Source organism: Neoarius graeffei, chromosome 11, assembly GCF_027579695.1.
Source record: "Neoarius graeffei isolate fNeoGra1 chromosome 11, fNeoGra1.pri, whole genome shotgun sequence".
Taxonomy (NCBI): Eukaryota; Metazoa; Chordata; class Actinopteri; order Siluriformes; family Ariidae; genus Neoarius; species Neoarius graeffei.
Genome location: NC_083579.1, coordinates 62,819,534 through 62,845,186, shown reverse-complemented (window position 1 = coordinate 62,845,186; position 25,653 = coordinate 62,819,534). Strand labels below are relative to the sequence as shown.

The 25,653-nt window shown below is 40.4% G+C and overlaps 1 protein-coding gene across 1 annotated transcript; it reads left to right on the top strand.

Moving 5' to 3' along the window:
* The first annotated feature begins 1,262 nt into the window (after positions 1-1,262).
* On the top strand, positions 1,263-25,020 carry cdc5l (CDC5 cell division cycle 5-like (S. pombe)). Its single transcript, XM_060934558.1, has 16 exons — positions 1,263-1,466; positions 7,917-8,020; positions 8,541-8,702; positions 8,786-8,913; positions 9,669-9,768; positions 9,991-10,209; positions 12,293-12,437; positions 12,524-12,712; positions 12,832-12,980; positions 13,094-13,256; positions 13,384-13,548; positions 15,228-15,308; positions 15,495-15,737; positions 15,880-16,077; positions 21,561-21,773; positions 24,455-25,020. The coding sequence occupies exons 1-16, from the start codon at positions 1,422-1,424 to the stop codon at positions 24,560-24,562; spliced, it is 2,412 nt and encodes an 803-aa protein (XP_060790541.1). The 5' UTR covers positions 1,263-1,421; the 3' UTR covers positions 24,563-25,020.
* The last annotated feature ends 633 nt before the right edge of the window (positions 25,021-25,653 follow it).

The following is a 25,653-nucleotide window of genomic DNA, read 5'->3' as shown; positions in this document are numbered from 1 at the left end:
GTTTCCCCCACAGTCCAAAGACATGCAGGTTAGGTTAACTGGTGACTCTAAATTGACCATAGGTATGAGTGTGAATGGTTGTCTATGTGTCAGCCCTGTGATGACCTGGCGACTTGTCCAGGGTGTACCCCGCCTTTCGCCTGTAGTCAGCTGGGATAGACTCCAGCTTGCCTGCAACCCTGTAGAACAGGATAAAGCAGCTAGAGATAATGAGATTTTATAAATTTTGATGTGATTAAACTTTCTGTCAAGACATATTTATGTCGCATTTATGGAAATGCAAAAAATATCTTAGCAAGTGAAAATATCTTGAAAATAGTTGAAATGATCTAGCATTTCCGATTAGAAGAATACAAAACACCAATTCTGAGATTATTAAATCTATGTCTGTGAAGATTCTCAATCATCCAGGTCATAGTAAACTGTGGGTGGTAGAAATGGGCAACTGGACTTGCTTGAAGATTCTTGAAAACGTTTCACCTCTCGTCCAAAAGGCTTCCTCAGTTCTGTCTGACTAATAGGGAGTATCAGATATCTGATACTCCCTATTAGTCAGACAGAACTGAGGAAGCCTTTTGGACGAGAGGTGAAACGTTTTCAAGAATCTTCAAGCAAGTCCAGTTGCCCATTTCTACCACCCACAGATTATTAAATCTAGTTCTAGATTGCAACCAACTTATTCTAAGATGTCTTCTCATCTCATCTCATTATCTCTAGCTGCTTTATCCTGTTCTACAGGGTCGCAGGCAAGCTGGAGCCTATCCCAGCTGACTACGGGCAAAAGGCGGGGTACACCCTGGACAAGTCACCACAGGGCTGACACAGAGACAAACAACCATTCACACTCACATTCACACCTACGGTCAATTTAGAGTCACCGGTTAACCTAACCTGCATGTCTTTGGACTGTGGGGGAAACCGGAGCACCCGGAGGAAACCCACGGGGAGAACATGCAAACTCCACACAGAAAGGCCCTCACCGGCCACCGGGCTCGAACCCGGACCTTCTTGCTGTGAGGCGACAGTGCTAACCACTACACCACCGTGCCACCCCGGTGGACTTTTTCCCCCCCCCCATAATTGTAAAGCGACCTTGGGTTTTGAGAATGGCGCTATATAAATTATTATTATCGTATTTTTAAATCCTCAAATATCGAAATCGGTATCGGTCTTCAAAATCCTATATCGGTTGGATTCTACTGTATTATGTTTGCCTGAAGACATGAGTGAGGGATTTTCTATTCAGTATCTGGCAACCCATACCAGGACGCCATTGGTTCTCTAACAGCGCGCTGTAAACCGTGTCATGTTTGCATGATTTCTTTGCTCAGAGACGAAACGTAACATTATACTTCAGAGTTTGTTTATCTTTTATTTTTAGTTAGTTTTCTCCGGAGGTGTGTGAGGATTAAACCGTCAAGATGCCGCGAATTATGATTAAAGGTGGCGTTTGGCGGAACACTGAGGTACGCTGGGAACATAGCTGGCTAGTTAGCATAGCCAGCCGAACAAAATTGCTAACTCTGGATAAAGTTAACTGCTAAATATCAACTTTAGTGTTTTCAAACATGTATTGAAGAACAACAGACATGGATATTTAGTTAGCAGGTTGTTTTAAATGTGTAAATAAGGAGTTCAAGTCCTACAGCCAAGCTAGTGAAGCGTTAGCTTTATAACTAGCCTACTAAGCTAGCTAGCTAACTACAATACTGACTGACGTTGACGATATCTGAAGCGTTTGTGTGTAAAGATTGATTTATTTATCCATATAATACACTACTGTTCAAAAGTTTGGGGTCACTTTGAAATGTCCTTATTTTTGAAAGAAAAGCACTGTTCTTTTCAATGAAGATCACTTTAAACTAATCAGAAATCCACTCTATGCATTGCTAATGTGGTAAATGACTATTCTAGCTGCAAATGTCTGGTTTTTGGTGCAATATCTCCATAGGTGTATAGAGGCCCATTTCCAGCAACTCTCACTCCAGTGTTCTAATGGTACAATGTGTTTGCTCATTGCCTCAGAAGGCTAATGGATGATTAGAAAACCCTTGTACAATCATGTTAGCACAGCTGAAAACAGTTGAGCTCTTTAGAGAAGCTATAAAACTGACCTTCCTTTGAGCAGATTGAGTTTCTGGATGGAGCATCACATTTGTGGGGTCGATTAAATGCTCAAAATGGCCAGAAAAATATGTCTTAACTATATTTTCTATTCATTTTACAACTTATGGTGGTAAATAAAAGTGTGACTTTTTTAATGGAAAACACAAAATTGTCCGGGTGACCCCAAACTTTTGAACGGTAGTGTATATAGAGAAAGATTTCTAAAACCTTTCCGATGTAATGGATTTATTTTGTGTGCAATCGAACAGGTTAGAATCCATACAGAGAAACGTGTAGCATCATATTGACTACTGGAGCTTTTTATTCCTCACCTTTTCACCCACTGAACCAGTTACACCGTGATAGACATATCATGTGAATATTTGTTTTTTAGTCATTAAACTTTAGAGACAACCCAAATGATTCAACTAGTCAGGTTTATAACTTTTTATTATTATTATTATTAGTTACCTATACCATACTTGCCAACTTTTCAAAATCCTCATGGGGAGAAAAGTGCGTGAACGACCTTTTCAGTTGGCCGAGGGTCTGATGCATTGAAACGATAAAAACAGTGGATCCCAGTTAATCCCAAACCATTTGAAATTTTTTACAATTAAAGAGTTTTTGAATTGTTGATATTGTTCTATCAGTTACTCTAGGTTATAGGATTCATGTATCAGGCATGAGAGAACTCAGAGTGAAAAATCTGAAATAAGGGTTGTTTTACAATTAGGGTACAAAGTTTGTGTCACAGGGGTCCAAAATTCAAATTGATTCAAACTGGTTCTTGTACCAGTTTTTAAGTGAAGGACAAGTTAAAGAACAGATTTCAGGTAATTTTTTGACATGTGTGTATGGTAGTTTTGTGTAATCTGCTATAAGATGGGAGAAACAAATGAAGTGATTCTCGGAGAGGACATTTTTTTTGACAATTCAGAATCCACTACTTCCATAGTGCTTTTAAATATAAGGCTGTAAGCTTTGTGTTAGTTGTCTCTAATATTTATGTCCCAATATCTTGACCACATTTTAGGATGAAAATAATCATTTTAGATATGTTATTTTATATTGAAAAATTAGCTGTCTCGGAGAGGACATTTTTTGACACAATTACATTAGCCTGGCAAGCCAGACTAAATGTGAATATTTAGTCTGGCCTCGATCCGTAGACATTTCCGAAGGGGGTGGGAGGAATAATAATAATAGTCTTTCAAACTGTCTGTGTGTGTAGGCCAACGCTCTGACCAATCAGCGCAACTGTGACGTAGTCAGAGCGACAGAAAGCAGTGGGGGAGGCCTTGAAATAAATAAGTTTTCAAAATGCGTATTAATTAATAAACAGGTTCTAGATATTAAGAAGTTTGGAGATAATGACCACAAGTTTGGAGTCTGTACCACATACACTCATTTTTTTTCCAAGTGTTTTTCAAGGGTTTGCTTAAACTGTTTTTGAGAGTTTTTATTTAGTGGTGTTTGGTGAAATAATTTCCCTTAAATTTAAAATAACGGGAAAATAAGAAACAATCAAAAAGTAATGTTTCAAAGCTGTTTATTAATTCTTCGTACTGCACAAACGAGCCCCATCCTTTTGGCTACGAGCGGAGCTAGCTGGTAGATCAGACTTTTACCATAGCCGGTCGGCAAAACAGCGAAAACGTCCTTCTTGAAAAGGAATGAGCGGAGAGCCTCTTCCTGCTCATGTTTCAACGAAAACTCCAAGTCTAATTCTTCTAAAACTGATTCCAAAGCGGAGTCAAACGAGCGCTGTTCACTAGCCGTAGCCATCTTTCCTGTCCAGCGTCGCGCAGCTTTGTCGTCACTCCTGCAAAAGCCCGCCCAAAGAATCCAAACAAAAACCTTGCGTTGTGATTGGCGGGCACGATTTGATGCCCGGGGTGTTTTTGTTTATATGGTGCGAGGCTAGACCCACTCGCGAGGCAAAAATATTTTTGGCCGCTAAACGGGTGGGTCTAGTTTACTAGGCTACAATTACATACTAATTTGATCAAAATAGTCTGAAAACTTACTGGCATTCAACATTAAAACTTAACTATGTTTCCAATGATATGGAACCAAATATTTGTTTTATGGTATAAAGAATGATTTAAGTGCATCCCTTTTGGAGCTACCTGTGGTCAAAAAAGCACTTTTTTTAAATGACACGAGTAATTTTGCTAAATATGACATATATTGCCATACATTCACCAAAAATAATGTTGTCACCAATTTTTTTTGCATGGTAAATAGAGCTATCACAGGGCTACAATAAACAACCAAGTTTATTTAGTCAAGCCTTTTGATATTGAAGATAATAAGTGTTAAATGTGATTTTTAGCTTGCGTACCCTGATTGTAAAACAACCCCGAATACTCTTGTCTTGAATTTTAATATAATAACAATGAAAGGGAAGTCTTAAATCAGATTTTGAGCTGAAAACTCTCATGCCTGAATATTGTCTACATACAGAGACCCACAGAAAATAACACGAGTGATGCTTTAGAAGAATGTTTACCATTTCTTAAAATAGTCACAGTGAATAAAAGCATTATTGGATTGCATCAAATGTGTTTTCTTCTGTAAGCTCATGTAAAAATACAGAGAACTATAATATCTCATAAATTTTATTAAGATTTAACCAAAATAGTAACAACTCAATTAAATAAATACTGCACTGTCTTAGTACTACTAAAATGCATCTCTCTCGCTAAACACTTTCCAACAGAATTTTTAAAAAGCACTAGAAATCCTATCGGAATGCATCAAAGGAATTTGCTAATTTGCAAACTTTGAAAGTTTTCAAACAAAATGTAAAAATGGCACTATAAATCCTACCATACTATCAAAACATACTCCACAAAGAAATTCACTCGAATGCAAAATTTTAGTACAACCAAAATACACTCGCTAGTAATCTTTCACCTCAAAACTCGATCAAAATCAATCACTTTCCAGATAATTCACTTATAAACTTTCACTTAAAACTTTCAAACATAAATTGCAAAATAGCACTAAGACTACCTCTCAAAAATATATATATTTTTTATTCCCATTTATGCAGCATACAAGAGTCAAGGGTGGAGATACTATCCACTCAGAAATGTATTTAAAAATAAAGGTTCTGTGTATCTGCTTTAAAATCAACCGCAAAGATAAGATTAGATTAGATTAGATTAGATTAGATTAGATTAGATTAGATTAGATTAGATTAGATAAGATAGAACTTTATTGATCCCTTTGGGAGGGTTCCCTCAGGGAAATTAAGATTCCAGCAGCATCAATACAGGATAAATAGAGAAAAAACTTATAGATAAATTAAATTAAGTATTTACATATAAAAAGAACAAGATATGGGGAAGGGGGGGCAGCAGGAGAGATATTGCGCTTTATATTGCACATTATATTGCACATTGTCTGGTATTGCTTATTGTTGGGCTAGGCTACTGCTCCTTCCCATCCTCTGTCCTCCTGTTACCCCTCCTCGCCCCCAGAGAGGAGTTGTACAGTCTGATGGCGTGAGGGACAAAGGAGTTTTTAAGTCTGTTCGTCCTGCACTTGGGAAGGAGCATTCTGTCACTGAACAGGCTCCTCTGGTTGCTGATGACGGTGTGCAGAGGGTGACTGGCATCGTCCATGATATTCAATAGTTTGTCCACAGTCTTCTCTGTCAGCGTCACCAGAAAGTCCAGCTTCATGCCGACCACAGAGCCGGCCCGCCTGATCAGTTTGTCCAGCCTGGATGTGTCCTTCTTGGATGTGCTGCCCCTCCAGCACACCACGGTGTAAAACGGGACACTGGCGACCACAGACTGATAGAACATCCACAGGAGTTTCCTGCAGATGTTAAAGGACCGCAGCCTCCTAAGGAAGTATAGCCTGCTCTGTCCCTTCCTGGATAAGTGGTTGGTGTTGCAAGTCCAGTCCAGCTTGCTGTTTAGCCACAGCCTGAGGTACTTGTAGGAATCCACAGCCTCCATCTCGACTCCCTCGATCAGAACTGGTCATGACCTTGGTCTGGACCTCCCAAAGTCAATGACCAGCTCCTTGGTCTTCGAGGTGTTGAGCTGCAGATGGTTCCTGTTGCACCACACAGCAAAGTCCCTCACCAGGCTCCTATACTTCTCCTCTCTGTCGTCACTGATGCACCCAACGATGGCTGTGTCATCGGCAAACTTCTGAATGTGACACAGCTCCGAGTTGTAGCAGAAGTCCGCGGTGTACAGGGTGAAGAGAAGAGGGGCCAGCACCGTGCCCTGGGGTGCTCCAGTGCTGCTAATCACAGTGTCGGACGTGATGTCCTTCAGCCTGACATACTGCGGCCTGTCGGTGAGGTAGCTGGAGATCCAGATGACCAGGCAGGGGTCCACTCACATCCTGTTCAGTTTGTCCTGAAGCAAAAGGGGCTGGATGGTGTTGAAGGCACTCGAGAAGTCCAAGAAGAGGATCTTCACTGTGCCATTTCCCTTATCCAGCTGCAAGTGGGCTCGGTGTAGCAGGTAGAGGATGCCGTCTTCCACACCAACACCTGCCCGGTACGCAAACTGCAGACAGTCCTAGGCATGCTGTACCTGGGGTCTGAGGAGGCTGAGGAAGAGCCAACGTCTTCATCAGATGTGAAGTGAGTGCCACCGGTTGGAAGTCGTTCAGCTCGCTGGGCCGATTTCTTTTTGGGAACTGGAACGATACATGATGTCTTCCAGAGGGTGGGCACTGTCCCCAGCTGCAGGCTGAGGTTGAAGATGGCAAAGTTGGTATTCGAGCTGCCCCGCTGAGCCAGCCAGCCCTGAGTGCGTGACGTCACAGCGGTAACCGGTTTTTAGGCCAAAGCCTTTGACAGCTATAGACCAAAGTCATATAAATAAAAATTTATGGTGAAAGTAAGAAATACCGTTACTGACTTTCTCAACTAAGACTGATTTGACTTCATTGATTGTGGGTTGACTCTCACTAAAACAGGATAGGTGTTATAACTTATGCAACATACATGTATATGCATGCATTTTCACTGATAAAACGTAAAAGGCTAATTAAATAATCAGATGAACTGAAACGATCACATTCTGAAGCAAATTAAATAATCTTATACCGGTAACTTAAACACACAATACAAGTTACATGTATTAATCTAAATGCAGGTAAACAACGTGTTTATTTTGTTTTATATCCAAATGAGAGTCGCAGCTTACCCGTCTGTGTTCTTGCTTCTTAAAGGCCGATTGTTGTGAAACAATTTGACTTTCAGTTGTTCGTTCAGTTCTCTGTTCATTCACTTCTTCCACGAAGATCACGTGGATAAGCAACGCCTGCCGTGGACCATATGAACTACATTTCAATGTGGCTAAAAACCAAAAAGGCTGATAAGTGTAATATAATATGCCAATACGAGTCACAATATAAGGTTAATAAAACTGAAAATGTAATTGAATAACACGTTAATTAAGAAATAAAGCAAGTTTAAAAATGACTTCAGTTCTCCTTTAAAGGAAAATTTCAGACCAGCTGGCTGTGCTTCATGAACACACAAGTGCCTCAGACACACCTTTTGAGATCCACGGATCTTTGGACCCAGCTACCTGGGTAGATGGAGAATTAAAAAAAAAAAAAAAACTTTTAAGTGCATAAAAGGTTTCTGGACCCAGTATAAGTAACATTAACTTTCTAGCTTGAAGATGTGCACATTGTTAGTTTTGCCATGCTTAACTCAGTCCCCAGGGTTTTAAATGCACCCACTTTCCATTAAGATCATGAAGACATTTAGGTATTTAGTTGACTTTTATGTTAAACTGCCCATTTTTGCATTCTGTCAACAGGATGAGATCCTTAAAGCAGCTGTAATGAAATATGGCAAAAATCAGTGGTCTCGTATTGCCTCTCTGCTGCACAGAAAGTCGGCCAAACAGTGTAAAGCTCGATGGTGAGTGTGACTTTTTATTCTATGCTTCATACGTGCTGCTCTTGGTTGTTTATGGTACAACCCACAGGTTCACAAACATCCTTCATCCAGGGACAGCTTGAACTGGAGGAAAAACAAAACCAGTGCACCCCTTCAATTACACGATTGTTTTTATGATCACACATTAGTCTCGTGTGTACAATAATATTTTGGCTTTTTTTTTATTTCCTTAGGTTTCCCATGACAACACATTTCTGTTAAACTTGCTTTTGGGTCCAAGTAGGCATTATTTATAAGCGTACTTGTTTGAGTTCTTGAGGTTTGGATTAAACCTGTTCATATCAAGTGACCAGCCAAACAGACTAATATCAATAATGACACAAAAATGATTATAATTTTGATTTAGAAATTATTTTGTTGTGGTTTCCACTAGTGTAACAGAATCAGTGCCTGTTACCTGGCCATGTTGTTCTAGGTCAAGATTGATGGAATTGCATGTAATGCCTCAAATGTTGACTCTACTTTGGTTAACCTCAACTAGGTATGAATGGCTGGATCCCAGCATTAAGAAAACAGAATGGTCACGTGAAGAAGAAGAGAAGCTTCTTCATCTGGCCAAACTGATGCCCACACAGTGGAGAACAATAGCCCCGATCATCGGGAGAACCGCAGCACAGTGCCTGGAACACTATGAATACCTTCTGTAAGCATGCTTCCTTATTTTGTTTGTGTTTTACAAGTAAATTTGACTAATTTTTTTTTTAAACTGTTTATTTCTGACCCCAGAGACAAAGCTGCCCAAAGAGACAATGAGGAAGACACAATCGATGATCCTCGCAAGCTCAAGCCAGGGGAGATCGACCCAAACCCTGAAACCAAGCCAGCCAGGCCAGACCCCGTGGACATGGATGAAGGTTTGCATACTGACTTCTGAGAATGTTCTTTCTTTGTCTGACCTTAAAGTGCCATTCCACCATTGGATGTATTCTTTGGCATAAAATACAATATATTTTATGACAACATGACTAGACAGAGAAATCTTTTAGCTTCAAAATGATATATCAAACATAATTTTTTGACAACGACAAGTATATTAATTTTGCGACCAAAGTCACCTACCCTTTTAATTTCCGCGCGGTAGTGAAACGTGATGTCATCGGCAGGTTCCCCTTCTTGTGTACCACGTCACGTGTGACGTGGCACAGATTATCAGCAATGGCGGATAGAACGCGATTGTCAGCTTCGGAAAAGAAGCGAAGGAAAATAGCAAGTGATGCCCAAAGGAGACGGTCGATGGTGAATATCGGCACAGCAATCGACAAGTGGAAATCGCGTTCTATTCGCCGTCGCTGATAATCTGTGCCACGTCACACGTGACGTGGTACACAAGAAGGGGAACCTGCTGATGACATCACGTTTCACTACCGCGCGGAAATTAAAAGGGTAGGTGACTTTGGTCGCAAAATTAATATACTTGTCGTTGTCAAAAAATTATGTTTGATATATCATTTTGAAGCTAAAAGATTTCTCTGTCTAGTCATGTTGTCATAAAATATATTGTATTTTATGCCAAAGAATACATCCAATGGTGGAATGGCACTTTAAGTACAGCGCCATTTATTAATTTGCTGACGGTTTATCAAGTGCTTTGTTTTTCTTTTTCCTGCAGATGAGTTAGAGATGCTGTCTGAGGCCAGGGCTCGTTTAGCAAACACACAAGGAAAAAAGGCTAAGCGGAAAGCCAGGGAGAAACAGCTAGAGGAGGCGAGGTGAGATGATGAATGGTGGATGTGCATAAATATGTATATATTTACTGATAAGAGATTATTGGAAGGCTGTAGAAACGCGGTGGACAAAAGTGTGTACTGAGCTTTAATGCATTAAATAATTTTTTTCCCACATTTACTCAGTAGATTTTATCCAGAGGGACTAACATTTTTAGCTGAACAGCTGGTAGTTTGTTAAGCACCAATCCTCTCTTCCTCCCTCAGACGCCTGGCAGCCCTGCAGAAGCGCAGAGAATTGCGTGCTGCAGGCATAGATATTCAGAAGAAGAGGAAGAAAAAGCGAGGTGTGGACTACAATGCAGAGATTCCCTTTGAAAAAAAACCTGCTCCAGGATTTTACGATACATCAATGGAGCAATATGATCCACTCGAGCCTGATTTCAAAAGACTTCGACAGCAGCATCTTGATGGAGAGCTGCGAAAGTGAGTGACTGACTGAGAGGAACACACTCGTGTCTACAGATCATACGTGAATGAAAGTTATTTTAGGGTTATGCAATATGACATAATTACCTCGCCCGCGACGGAGTAAACGGGGCGAGGTATTGTAATCAGTGCGGTTTGTTTTTGTTTATGTGTCTGTCTGTTAACAATCTAGCGTCTAGACGGTTGCACCAATTGACTTCAAATTTTCAGGGTAGGTGGACAATGGTCCATTTTGGGGGTAATCAGGTCAAGGTCACCGGAAAGGTCAACCTTTCGGTCAAAATAACATTTTCCATTATAACTCAAAAATGGTTGCCGATAGACAGATGTTTACTATTATGAGCATATAGGAACTCCCATATGGGCTTTCATTTAGCACCATGATCTTTGACCTTGAGTGACCTTGAAAGGTCAAACTCAAGGTCATGCATTTTCAGAAGGCTGTAACTTGAAAACAGTTGATGGTAGACAGATATTTACCCTTATCAACTTGTAGGAAGTGCTATATGGGCTTTCATTTGGCACCATGATCTTTGACCTTGAGTGACCTTGAAAGGTCAAACTCAAGGTCATGCATTTTCAGAAGGCTGTAACTTGAAAACAGTTGATGGTAGACAGATATTTACCCTTATCAACTTATAGGAAGTGCTATATGGGCTTTCATTTGGCACCATGATCTTTGACCTTGAGTGACCTTGAAAGGTCAAACTCAAGGTCATGGATTTTTATAGGACTATAATCAGGGATGTGATTTTTCCGCGAATTCGCGGAATTCCGCTTTTTTCACCTCAAAACTTGAAGAAAAAAATGTTTCCGATTTTTCCCTCAAATCTACATTCGTATCCTATTCGTTCCGACTTTGTTTGAAAGATGGCAGCCTCGGATTTGCATCTTTACGCCTCGATCACGGAGGCTGCCATCTTTCAACTCTTTGTTTGAAGCGAGCGCATTCATTGGTTGTTACAGAGCGATGGGCCAATCACGTACCTCGTTTCATCTCATTGACGCAATTACGTCATTTACGCAATTACGTCATTGAGATGAAACGAGGTACGTGATTGGCCCATCGCTCTGTAACAACCAATGAATGCGCTTGTTAGATAGCTGTACGTAAGCTCGCTTCAAACAGAGTTGAAAGATGGCAGCCTCCGTGAGAGAGCGAGTGTGAGAGAGAGAGCAAGAGAGAGAGCGCGAGTGAGAGAGAGAGAGCGCGAGTGAGAGTGCGTGCGCGCGCGTGTGAGTGAGAGAGTGTGTGCGCGAGTGAGAGAGCGCGAGTGAGAGAGAGAGCTCGAGTGAGAGTGCGTGCGTGCACGCGCGCGAGTGAGAGAGCGCGAGTGAGAGAGCGCGCGTGCGTGAGTGAGTGTGTGCGAGTGAGAGAGAGAGAGTGTGTGTGTCAGAGTTGCATGTTGACCATTAAATTGGCTTGAATTTGTTAATCATGACAAGTTTTTTCTTGTGTGTTTGCTTGCCATTTTAGTACAATTTTTAAGTCAGAAAACCCCAAAACCCAGGAGCTTCGGGGGGCTTCCCCCCTTGTCCCCCCACCAGGGTGCTGCCCTGGACCAGCTGGGGGCCTGCGGCCCCCAGACCCCTGCCTAAAATTTTCAGATAATTTCACCAGCCCCAAATTACATCCCTGTATAATCTGACAGCTCATGATTGAGAAATATTACCATTATCAACATATAGGTATAAAATAAGTGCTGCCGGGCGAGGTTTGTTTTGCCTGGCAACACTTGTTTCAATATAATTTTTGCAGTACTCTTATCAGAGAGATTGCAGGTATTGTTTTTTATGGTTTTAAATGTATTTTTTAATAACGACTTTCATACTCTTATTATGAGTCAAAGGTTGAACGTAGTATACTATTAGACAACATATAAAATATATAATTAAACTCGTTTTTTCATAGATCCATTGATCGCTTGAGTCATAAACACCTAACAAGAGGAACCCCTTTCAGAACGTGTATATTGAATTCAAATGTACAAGAGAAGTGGGTCTGATATATGAATCTTGTAGATTGTTGATTTTAATTTGCACCGCTTTAACTGAATGACATTTTTATGGATTGCCGTAGTGAGAAAGAAGAGCGTGAGCGTAAGAAGGATAAACAGAAGATGAAGAAGAAGAAAGAGTCCGACCTCCCCTCTGCCATTTTGCAGACTAGTGGGGTGTCAGAGTTCACTAAAAAAAGGAGCAAGCTAGTGCTGCCTGCACCACAGGTAACCAGTCGTATATTCTTCTGTGGAGGATGATGTACATATCATCTGGTTATACAGATTTATATACTTGATTCTGTCTTGGTCAGATATCTGATGGTGAACTGGAGGAAGTGGTGAAACTCGGCCAGGCCAGTGAAATCGCTCGCCAAACTGCCGAAGAGTCTGGAATCACAAACTCCGCTTCCAGTGCTCTGCTTTCCGAGTACAATGTCACCAATAACAGCATGGCCCTGCGCACACCGCAGACACCTGCAGCACAAGACAAGATTCTACAGGTCTCTCACTGTTTTTGTTTTTCAGTTTATCAAATCAAATCCATGTCATGTTAAAACCTATTTGATCGTAATTTCGTGCTATCTGAGCTAATCATGTATTTCTTTTACACTCGCTCTAGGAAGCCCAGAATCTGATGGCACTTACTAATGTGGACACCCCTCTGAAGGGTGGTCTAAACACACCTTTGCATGAGAGTGACTTCTCTGGGGTCACCCCACAGAGGCAGGTGATCCAGACCCCCAACACTGTGCTCTCTACACCTTTCAGGTATTGTCCAAAGTGAATATTTTATTTAGTAAGCTCAGATTGATGAGTGCAAAACACATCAACCAATGAATTCCTTAAAAACATGATCTTTAAAATATTAAATATTTTGGCAGAACCCCAAGTCACGGTGCCGAGGGTTTGACCCCTCATAGTGGTATGACCCCGAAGCCTTCGATAGGAGTGACCCCAGGTCGCACACCCCTGCGGGACAAACTTAACATCAATGCTGAGGATGGTGTGGTGGATTACACAGATCCAACTTACGCCAAACACCTGGTGTGTAGAAAAGGCCACAGGAGAAGAATCCTCTTTTTCACTTTAATCCTCTTTTTCATCATCTTCATCCTGGTTTTTTTTCATATATCTTCCTGCAGTGTGTTAATCTGTGGTGTATATTTTCCAGCAACGGGAGTCTCGCGAGCAGCTGAAGTTGGGGCTAATGTCTCTTCCACTGCCCAAGAACGACTTTGAGATAGTGCTGCCTGAGAATGCTGAGAGAGAGTTGGAAGAGCCAGAGGTGGACGAGAGCTTTGTGGAGGATGCAGCTGATATTGAGTTCTGTAAACAGGTCAGGGATTTCACTCCCTCTGCTACTAATTGTGTTTATTTAAAAAAAAAATGCGTTATTTAATTCAAACATTATTTCAGTTTGTAGCATTAGTGGTTCGAGATCTAAAATAATGAAATATAATTTCAGAAAAAAAAAACTTAATTTTGATTACTGCCATTACTCCATTATTGCCATGGAGTAGATCAAAGTGCAAAACATGTCACGCAGTAGTGTATTTTTTTTTTTTTTTTTTAAATAAACCATTTGTACTTGTATCAGTGGTTTCAGTACAGACATATTTGCAAACTTAAATATATAAAGGCAAAAATACTTTTTATTTATTTTTTTCGCGGTATAAATCCTGCGCTCTGATTGGCTGGCGAGCGGATCCGTGTCCTACGGTACGGACCCTAGTTACGGACCTCTGGCGACTCGCTCGTTCACAACAGCAACAAACATAGTAGCAATTTTTGTGAACATTTATCTTTTTTTTTTTTTTTAAATAAGATTTATTTATAAGATTATCAAAAATCTTATAAATTTTTGCCAGCATTTCTCAGCATAATAGCATTAATTTTACAGTATGGATAGCGATAACGACAGTGTTCACAGCGAAAGCGAGTTTTACTACCCTGAGGAAGAAGAAATAAAAGAAAACATTTCAGGAGAAAGCCAAAAACCTCTAACTTGCTAACGCCGAGCAAAAACATGGCTGAATCCTGAATGACTCCTATTTGTATAAATAGGGGACTACATAGGTGGCAAAATGTAGTTTTTTTCCTGTCATGGAAGTGCACTTGTATACCGAGGAGGAAGCAATTTGCATTACAGCCGTGAATGAGGATTCAAAATAGCATTAATTTTACAGCATGGATAGCGATAACGACAGTGTTCACAGCGAAAGCGAGTTTTACTACCCTGAGGAAGAAGAAATAAAAGAGAACATTTCAGGAGAAAGCTAAAAACCTCTAACTTGCTAACAGTTTGATCTCATTAGTTATTGAGGCCTATTTTGGACCATGTTATCCTAATACATAATATTACGTTCGGTAAAAACTTTAAACCCGTACAAACTCTTCTTCAAAGTTTCACCAAATGGCTTTATTTATGCAATATAAAGGTCATAATACTGTATAACTTTGGTTGAGCAAAAACATGGCTGAATCCTGAATGACTCCTATTTGTATAAATAGGGGACTACATAGGCGGCAAAATGTTTTTTTTTTTTTCCTGCCATGGAAGTGCACTTGTATACCGAGGAGGAAGCAATTTGCATCACAGCCGTGAATGAGGATTCAAAATGGCGGCTCGGCTTGGTTTTCCCTTTCTCTCCCTTTCTTTCCCTTTCTCATTTTCTGTTAGAATGTGGTAAAGAAAAAAATAAATGTATTATTTACCAGCTTACGGTCGGTCCATATGGTGAAATACTGTGACCAAGATCTTGAAAGTACTGACCGAGGCCCATATATATATATATAATATTTGTTTTTCACCTGACATTTTTAATGTGACTAAATATCAAATGGCTTGCACTAATATACAGCGTGTGTAAGTGATATATATCTCACACACAAATGTGTATGTACTACATAAGGTGTACAGTGTATCCCTGCACCAGAGTGTATAGATTCTGTGCTCGTGTCAAGCCTAATAGTAGTCCATTGATGATTGCTGTTATTACATGGTGTTTATTGCAGGCAGCCAGAGAAGCTGAGCGAGAGAAAGAGCTGAGGCAGAGACATATAGCAGTGCAGAGGAATTTACCCAGGCCCTCAGAGGTGATCTGTCTTCTGTGATCAATACGAAACTGTAATCCAAATCCTAATCATGTTTCAGAGTTTAACAAATAAATTCTCAATTTGACCTTTTTCATTTCAGCTCCGTTGTCTTAAGCGTGCCCTGATGAGTCAGTCAAATGTGTGCCATAGTGTGCGTTGTAATGACGAGTGTGTTTCTGTGATCAGGTAAATGAGACCATTCTGAGGCCTCTAAATGTGGAGCCTCCTCTCACAGAGCTGCAGCAGGCAGAGGAACTCATAAAGAAAGAGATGATCACCATGATCCACTATGACAGTCTGCACCACCCATATACAGAAGTTCTGGCTAAGAAAGGTAAAGGAGCAGGCTCAGGTTCTACCAACATCGAGCACATTGCCTACCTGGAGAAATCGCCCTATGAAAAAGTGGCAGAGGAGGACCTTAAAAAGGTCAGCTTTGTGTGCTCTTAACTTGTTTTATTTAAAAAAAATTTTTTACACAGATTTAAAAGTAACAGTTCTTTGATGCAACCTGTCCATGATTTCAATGAATAGCTGAATTAATTAATGGCACACTATATACGAATGTCAGGCTAAAGAGCTGCTGCGGCAGGAGATGGAGGTTGTGAAGCATGGCATGAGTCATGGTGAACTTTCCATTGAGGCCTACAATCAAGTTTGGGAGGAGTGTTATAGCCAGGTGCTGTACCTGCCCGGACAGAGCCGATACACCAGAGCCAATCTGGCCAGCAAAAAGGACAGGATTGAGTCCCTGGAAAAGAAACTGGAGGTATAGCAAAATGAAATTTGTCTTTTTTTTAATCTTTTGTAGTTCCTGCGCATTACAGCAGGTGGCACTGGCTACTTATAATTGGCCTTTAATCTGTATCTAGAGGTCACTGTTTACAATCAAAATGTTTCACTTTTTCTGTCCTTTAGGTTTCTGTGGAGGCAATTAAGCTGTTATTATTAAGTAATAAATACTAAATCAAATCATTCTAAAAGTAATGCCGTTAATTATTCTCTGAATCAGAACATAGGAGGCAGTTAATATATTGGTTCATTTAAAATGTCCTTAGTGCTTAAAGTGCCATTCCACCATTGGATGTATTCTTTGGCATAAAATACAATATATTTTATGACAACATGACTAGACAGAGAAATCTTTTAGCTTCAAAATGATATATCAAACATAATTTTTTGACAACGACAAGTGTATTAATTTTGCGACCAAAGTCACCTACCCTTTTAATTTCCGCGCGGTAGTGAAAAGTGATGTCATCGGCAGGTTCCCCTTCTTGTGTACCACGTCACGTGTGACGGGGCACAGATTATCAGTGATGGCGGATAGAACGCGGTTTCCACTTGTCGATTGCTGTGCCGATATTCACCATCGACCGTCTCCTTTGGGCATCACTTGCTATTTTCCTTCGCTTCTTTTCCGAAGCTGACAATCGCGTTCTATCCGCCATTGCTGATAATCTGTGCCACGTCACATGTGACGTGGTACACAAGAAGGGGAACCTGCCGATGACATCACGTTTCACTACCGCGCGGAAATTAAAAGGGTAGGTGACTTTGGTCGCAAAATTAATATACTTGTCGTTGTCAAAAAATTATGTTTGATATATCATTTTGAAGCTAAAAGATTTCTCTGTCTAGTCATGTTGTCATAAAATATATTGTATTTTATGCCAAAAAAATACATCCAATGGTGGAATGGCACTTTAAGGTTTTATTTCTTATTACTACATCACTTAAGAAATAAAACAGTCCTGAAGTCGAAGTTCATGAATTTGAAGATAAAAATGTGACTAGATTTAAAAAAGAAAAAAGTTTTGAGTGTCAACACTAATTGTGATGCAGATAAAAAGGGCAGTCCATTGGCTTCAGTTTTAAGGCTGGTATAGGTGCAAAGTTTCAGTTAATCAAGGCAACCCCTGTCTCACAAAGCGTGCATTTGTTTCATATTTCTTGGCTGAAACATGGGCGGAAACTTGGAGCCTATTCACACAGCAGCACGCTCACAGGAGTGGGGGAGGGAGTAGAGGGCTAAGCACTGCTGCACTCCCTTCATTCAGAGAATCAACAGGATTTATGTTAACAGCAGCTGCATTCCACATTTATTAACAGGTCTCAGAAGTGGCTTCGAGTAGTGGAGTTTTCGAAGGGTTCAGGGTGATATCTGTGGCAGGGTCCATAAACAGCAGCACACTTTCACCTTACCCACTGGCTCAACCACACCGAGTAAACAAAGCCTGGATGCTGTGCAGACTGGATGTTAACGTCGGTCTTTAGTGATTAGATCACAAGTGGACAACTGAGGTGGTGTTTACATTAGACCGTATCCGTATCGTTTTCATCGCGGATGCACTGTCCGTGCACATTAAAACGCCGGGAAACGACTCCACAGGCGGAACAGTTTGAATCCGCCAGGGCCCACGTATTCAACCCAGTACGTATCTGATCTGGTGCTGTGTAAACATTGAGGAACGAGGATACGCAGTGCTGAGCTCTAGCTGACGTCGTCATTGGACAACGTCACTGTGACATCCACCTTCCTGATTCGCTGGCGTTGGTCATGCCACGTTGGTCATGTGACGCGACTGCTGAAAAACGGCGCAAACTTCACTTCCTGCTATTTGTCCCGAATCACTGCTCGTGTGCTTCACTCGCGCACTCTATGAGCTGCGCAGGGCCGGAGTGCGCACCCTCCAGAGGGCACTCGCTGTTCAGGGCGGAGTGATTTGGAGCGCAGGATGCCTGCGGAGCCGAGCGTATCCGTGTATTGGCGTTGCTGTGTGCACGCGAATCGTTTTAAAAACGTTAATCTGATGATCCGCTGATACGGTCTAATGTAAGCACCACCTGAGGCAGCTAACCTTTCACACCTGGCGTTTGCACGCATCTCATGTTCAATTATTGCAAGTTGTCAGTGGTAGACTTGCTAAAACTGCCAAAAGCAACCTGATGTCACTTCAAAACCAGACCCAGAAATACTAGCCAAATTGGATGATATACTGTCATCTGACTGTGTAGCCACTTATGTGCTTTTAATATTCATGCAAATGAAAAGTGAGGGATGCAGATATTTAAAAAAAAAAAAGAGAGTTGCGTTGACTACATAAATTTAGTCATTGTGTAGCAAGAGTGCGGGTGGGGCTGTCAGAGTTTAAAGATTGCCTGACAAACACAGCTCTAATTAACTTCACCACAGGGCTGTAAACTCAAATATACTGTCAAATATCAAATAACCGTGTGGGTGTATTGTAGCGTTACATTGTGTTTCTAAAACATGCACAGCAGACAGGAGTATCAGGCTCATGCCTGGAGATTTATTTCCTTCTTTTCTGACCTTTTTAATACAGCTATTCTGTCCAACGGTCTAAAAATGGTCCTTTTAACAGTATCCGACAACTGCATGCACACTCCCAAACTTTAAACTTATTCCTTCCAAGCCCTATATAATATATAAAGACCAACATTGCAAAATGAGTTGTAATGTTTAAAAGTAATGTCATATAGTATTACATAAGCAGTATTAAAAACCCCCCATGTTTGTAAATAGTTATTTTTTACCAAGGCGCTAATATTGGCTCGTATTAGAGAGAATCATGTGGCAACAGTGCAAAGGAAAAAAAAAATGTGATCTTGTTGATTTTGACTGTGACATGATTGTTGGTGACAGACTGGCTGAGTTGAGTATTTCTATAACTGCTGGTCTCCTGGGATTTTCGTGCACAATAGTCTGTAGAGTTTACACAGAATGGTGCAATAAAGAAACTAGATAGAACTCAACGCCAACGGCGTCGATGGGGATGCCTCCGCCTGGTAGACTACACGCCTTATTAAGTTGTGATTTGGGGATGGACATTTGACCTCACAGTAATCTTGACCTGTGACCTTTTAACCTCAAAATGAATTGAATGAATGAATTTATTTTATTTCGAACATGTATAAAATCTAATCGGTTCATGTTTGTCCCCAAATGCACAAATGGTGAAAGTTTGGTGAAATTCCTTTCATTTGCCTTGGAGATATTGTGTTCACAAGGTTTTCGGACAGACATTTGACCTCACAGTGACCTTGACCTTAGACCTTTTAACCTCAAAATCTAATCAGTTCATGTTTGTCCCAAAGCGCACAAATGGTGAAAGTTTGGTGAAATTCCTTTCATTAGCCTTTGAGATATCGTGTTCAGAAGGTTTCGGGACGGACAGACGGACAACCCGAAAGCATGATGCCTCCTGCACCTTAAGGTGGCGGAGGCATAAAAACATCCAGTGAGTCACAGTTCTGCAGACAGAAACTGCTTCTTATTGAGAGAGGTCAAAAGAGAATAACCAGGGGTGGGTTTCCTGAATGCCTCTTAACGCTAAGAGCATCTTAACTAGGAGAGAGAGTATTCATTGTGATGCTCGCGCTACCATTTAACGATGATCTTAGTGCTATGATGCTTTTGGGAAACCCACCCCAGACTGGTTTGAGTTGACAGAAAGGCTACAGTAACTCGGATAACCACTCTGTACAGTTATGGTGAGCAGAAAAGCATCTCGGAATGCACAACACTTCAGACCACATAGGGTTCCACTAATATCAGTCAAGAACAGAAAGCTGCGGGGTCACAGGCTCATCAAAACTGGACAGTTGAAGATTGGAAAAACTTAGCCTGGTCTGATGAAGCTCAATTTCTGCTGAGGCACACAGAGAGTAGGGCACGAGAAATGAATCCATGAGCACAACCTGCCTTGTGTCAACAGTCCAGGCTGGTGGTGGTGGTGTAATGCTGTGAGGAATGTTCTCTTGGCACACTTTCGATCTGTTAATACCAACCACCACAGCCTGTTTGAGTATTGTTGCTGACCATGTCCATCCCTTCGTGGTCCCAATTTACCATCTTTTAATGGCTACTTTCAGCATGATGATGATGCACCATGTCTCAAAGTCGTCTCAAACTGGTTTCATGAACATGACGATGAGTTCAGTGGCCTTCCCAGTCACCGGATCTGAATCCAATAGAGCACCTCTGGGATGTGGTACAACAGGAGATTCGGCGCATGAAAGTGCACCTGAAAATCTGCAGGAATTGTGTGTTGCAATCATGTCAGCATGGACCGGAATCTCAAAGAAGTGTGTAATCCGTGCCACAAAGTATTGATGCCGTTTTGGGAGTAAAGGGAGACCTTACCCGGTATTACTGTGTTCCTAATAAACTGCTCTGTGAGTGTAAGGGCCTCTGCATGCTCTTGCGACAAGGCTTTCGCAGATAGCTTTTCGCAGACAGTTGTAATTTATCGTTGAGCGGGGAGTAATAGGCGTGCGCGATGTTATTCACCGCCACAACGCAAGGGGGCGCGAAGTTGCGAAATGGCTAGGAGTAGTTGGTGGGTGTGGTTAGTGGAGTGTTTATCCTCCGGTTACTTATAATGACTAGAACTGGAGTCGTATAGATGTACGTACTTCCTCACTTCCTCGATCAACCGCTCTTCGTGCTGCTCCATCTTCACTCGTGTTTTTAAAAATGGCGGTCGTGAAAACAAACCAAACCGGGAAAGTAGGGAAGCGGAAGTGCGTGTACAGCGGATGTAGAGTGGACCAATCAGAGCCCTCTTGTCTGTGACGCTGTCTGCGAGGCTTCTGTGGTGGTCACAATTTTTGGGAGGTGCGCGCAGAGCGTCTGCAAAGGTGGGGGGGGGCTACGCAGACGCTATCTGCGACGCCATCTGCGAGGACTGGGTTGTCAGCATAAATTGGCCTTAAGAATGGTGACTTGTCCAGGTGTGGGCCTAATCAAAAAAATCCGATCACAAGTAGTCGTAGGTAACCAGCTTAAGACACTAGTGTCAAATTAAATGTTTTTTTTTTTCTTCTAAAATGAGCCAATGCTTATCTTGTGAGAGTGCGCTTAAATTATTACATGTACATTTAACAGTGGGCTTTTTGGTGACATTTCCTGCTCGAATTGTTCTTAAATTTGCCTGTTCATTTGCATTTCACATGTATTGAATCATTAAAAATGATTTCTCTGCATATTATAAGATTAATAATCAAAGTGTAGCTGATAAATTAGATCTTGTAGTATAACTAATGTAAAATAGGTTGTATATTATGGTTACGCTGTCTTAACAAAATGCAGGTACAATATCAGATGGATTTACATAAGATATGTCACGTTAATATGAAAAGTCATTTCACAAATTCTGTAATGCAAGCTTGACAACTGATTTGGAGACTAGCCTAAGCTTTGCTCTGCCATTATTTGATGTGACGTAGATCAACAGAGGGCACATGACGACAGAAGCTAAACGGGCAGCTAAGATGGAGAAGAAGATGAAGATTCTTTTGGGGGGATACCAGTCTCGGGCCATGGGTCTGATAAAGCAGCTCAGTGACCTGTGGGACCAGGTGGAGCAGGCCCACATGGAATTGCATACCTTCCAGGAGCTGAAGAAACAGGAGGACCTGGCCATCCCACGCAGACAGGAGGTGACTCAGACAAGCCGGCTGTAGTAGAACATAACATAAATTAACTTGAGATAATTTAATGAATTTTTGAATGTAGTTGTTTCAACTTCTGGTCCCGTGTTTTAGCCCAGGAGTAATAGGGTTATACCCAGAACAAATTAATAACAAGCTGAAAATTTCAGAATATGTTCAGAATACCTTTAGGAATAATGTACTAAAAGTCCCCGGAAATCCCCCTTGTGCTCTCTGAGAAATTCAAGATGGCGTCCAAAATGGCCGCCAAATGGAGATCTGCCCATATCTCAGGCCCAAAACAAAATATTAATGCAATTAAAAGGTCAGAATATGTGTTTTGTAGGGTAGGAGAGTAAATTCCAACATGTGTGTATTAATTACATTGTGTATTAACATTATATAATAACAACGTACACATTATTATAACAATATATTTGTGTATAATGTGTTCACTTGCCATGTCTGGTTAGATTGTCATATGTTTGGCACTTCACCAGTTCACATTTATGAATGTGCACAGTACTATGAATGTGTGTAGGTTTCATCCAGTCCGATCCTTGAATCAAGTATCAATCTTGAAATGCCCTGGCCCATAAATTCACATCCAAGAAGAAATAACAATGACTGTTATGACAAAATAATCGTTATGGTATCATGAAGATATCTCGTATGTTTTTGAAATGGCTTCAGTTCTTAATGTTTAGGACTAATAATTACAGACTTATAATTGTAAATCTATACATGTGCTATTTAATGTACACTACCGATTATAGAGTGTGGATCCATTGGTTACTCGTTCACTCCGTATCATCCTATTCTGTTCACAAAACAACAAACACAATTACTAGGGGTTGGAGCACTTATTTTCATTAATATTAATTAAAGTAAATTGGTGGTGTAAAATGAAAAATGGCATGTTAAAAGGTCATGCTGAGTTCAGTCATTTTTAAAAGGTCATGCTGAGTTTAGTCATTTTTTTTTGTCCGAACACACTGGCATTGCTAGTAGTAAAGACTGCCGCTAGAAACTCAAAGATTAATTTTTTTCCACCCTTAAACAAGCTTGAATAAATTCCCTACTTCATCGATGGTACAACAAAGGTCCAAGCATTACAACTGAGGCACTGAGAAGTGTTTAAGTCTACTCATTGTTTATAAGCAAGAGCTTTTATTGAGGCAGACCTTTTTGTCATGAAAGTCGCCGGAATGTTGAAGAAGTGTACTGAAACAGCTTGCCATTGTAGTTTTAGAAGATAGAGTTCTCAAATTTAATTTCCCTTTAATATTTTATCAAAGCTTAAAGATGCACTAAACATTAAGGAAATTGATGTCTAATTGTTGTCTTACATTATGTTCATGTATGTAGGTAGCCTACTAAGCTAATCTGTCAATCATGTCAACCATCAAATTCCATGTAATTTCCACATTAATGACCTTGTAATCTTGGTTAATTTTAATTTTAACAGCGTGACAATGGTGAATTTGCATTGCTTGTATGAGAGAACATAGAATTTAACATTTTAATTGCATTTATATTATGTTTTATCCCTGAGATATTGAAAAATCTCCAGTCGGCGGCCATTTTGGACGCCATCTTGAATTTCTCAGAGAGCACAAGGTGGATTGCCGGAGACTTTTAGTATGTTATTCCTAAGGGTATTCTGAACATATTCTGAAAAATTCAGCTTGTTACTAATTTGTTCCGGGTTGGACTCAATTTTGAGCTAATGCTCTTGGGCTATTTGAGCGTATTAGATACTCTCGAGTTCCGAATAACCGTGCATGCACGGCTATTTATTTTTGCGAAAAATTCCCGCCTGCACGGTCTTATTCGGGCCTACACGCTTATTCTATTTGTCAATACAAACACGTGTGACGAATGAACGAAAATAACGCCTGAACACAGACGACTCACTACGCACATGCGCAGACACAACGAAGCACCGCCAATGCACCAACAACACTGCCGGTGGTAAACAACGGTATCTATGATCGATTTCAATCCACCGAAAATTGACATGAATTTCACCCATCCAGTTCCATAAGGTAGCATATTCTTGAGATATAATAGCATAGAAGTGAATTACAATGCAATTTTTTCAAGTAATTAAGTACTTATGCCAGCGGTTCAATATTGCTGGATGAAGACTTAACGGTTCATGCTCTTTCACCTGCTGGATTCAAATGGTGCAATAAAGTCTTCCTCTGTAATAGAATTTTGACATTTTTAAATTAGAATTTTGATGTTTTAAGACCTTAAATAAAGGTAAATTAAAGCAATTTGCATACTTGAGTTTCTCAAGCAAAAGTACTCTACTAGTATCCAGATATTCTTTTTGTTTTAGATAAAAAGAACACGAACAAGAAATTTTGACAGCCATGATATGATTTGTCTGTTTACTGAATTGATATTTGGTCTCCAAGATCTGTTCAGCATAATTTTCTAGACTACAAGTGTGCTTATCGCTTATTATATTTGTCCTAATGTGCCATCCTATACTCTTATTCCCAACTGCACTATTATTCGAAACTCGAGAATTTTCCGGCCTGCATGCTTATTTCCACCCTACACTCTTATTAATTTTTGCCCATTTTGCCACCCTACACTCTTATTCCCAACTGCGCTATTATTCGGAACTCGAGAGTATGAACAGAATACAAGTAGAATGACGCTGCTTGTTTTTTCAGGCTCTGAGAGAAGATGTGCAAAGGCAACAGGACAGAGAGAAGGAACTGCAGCAGAGGTTTGCTGATCTTCTCCTGGAGAAGGAAACCTTGCTTTCAGAGAAGTTCTGAATGTGATCTGGGACTCCACCATGGCTGTATCTACACTGTAATCTATAAACAAAATGCAGTTAAAGCTTTGGAGTGTTTTTACTCGTTCAACAGCGGTGATGTACCATGTTAATGTTTGTTCCTGGACCTTCAGTTTCAGCAGCACTCATTTGGTCTATATTTTTCATATGCAGCTATAATTTAGCTGGTACTTAAGATTTTATGGACCACTCATTCATTCAGATGATTTTTTTTTTTTTTTAAGTGAAATGTGATGCGTTTTGTAAATAAAATAAGACATCTAGCAGGATGTTCTTTTTACAGAGTCAGGATTTAACATAAGGAGGTCTTCATCTTTTCTTTGCTGTCATTGTGCAGGGAATCACATGGTCTTTGAGAGTACTGATTATTTACGCAATAAACCATTAGCTTCAAAATCTGTGTTGCAGTTTTGCATTAAAAATTACTTTGTGATCCTATACAGTTTCAAGATTCTTTTTATTAACTCTTCTGGTTTATGTTTATTGGAAATAAGCTGAACCGCATGACTGAATACACACCCATCCATGCCAGTAAAATTGTACAACCTTTTGTCATCGGTGATGCCAACTAGATATAGATGTCAACAGTTTTCTCCAGATGCTTTCCTGCTTCGTTATTGCATGAAGACTGATCTGTGCTTAAATTTATATACAATAGTTTATGTAAAACAGTGTAATATCCAGTACACACCCAGAATTGCTTTACTGCGTGCTGCTTTAAATATATGAAATCTAAAATGTCCGGTACCTTAATTGTGGTTGTTTACAAGTCTTTTTTCCTAATCACACTTGAATCTGATATGTGTTGCCAGGTGGAACAAACCTCACCCGGTAGCACTTATTTTATACCTACAGTGAGAGTAAAAAGTATTTGATCCCTTGCTGATTTTGTTGGTTTGCCCACTAATAAAGACATGATCATTCTATACTTTTAATGGTAGATGTATTCTAACATGGAGAGACAGAACATCAAAACGAAAATCCAGAAAATAACTTTAAAGAATATATTTTAATTGATTTGTATTTCATTGAGGGAAGTAAGTATTTGATCCCTCTAGCCAAAAGCACTTA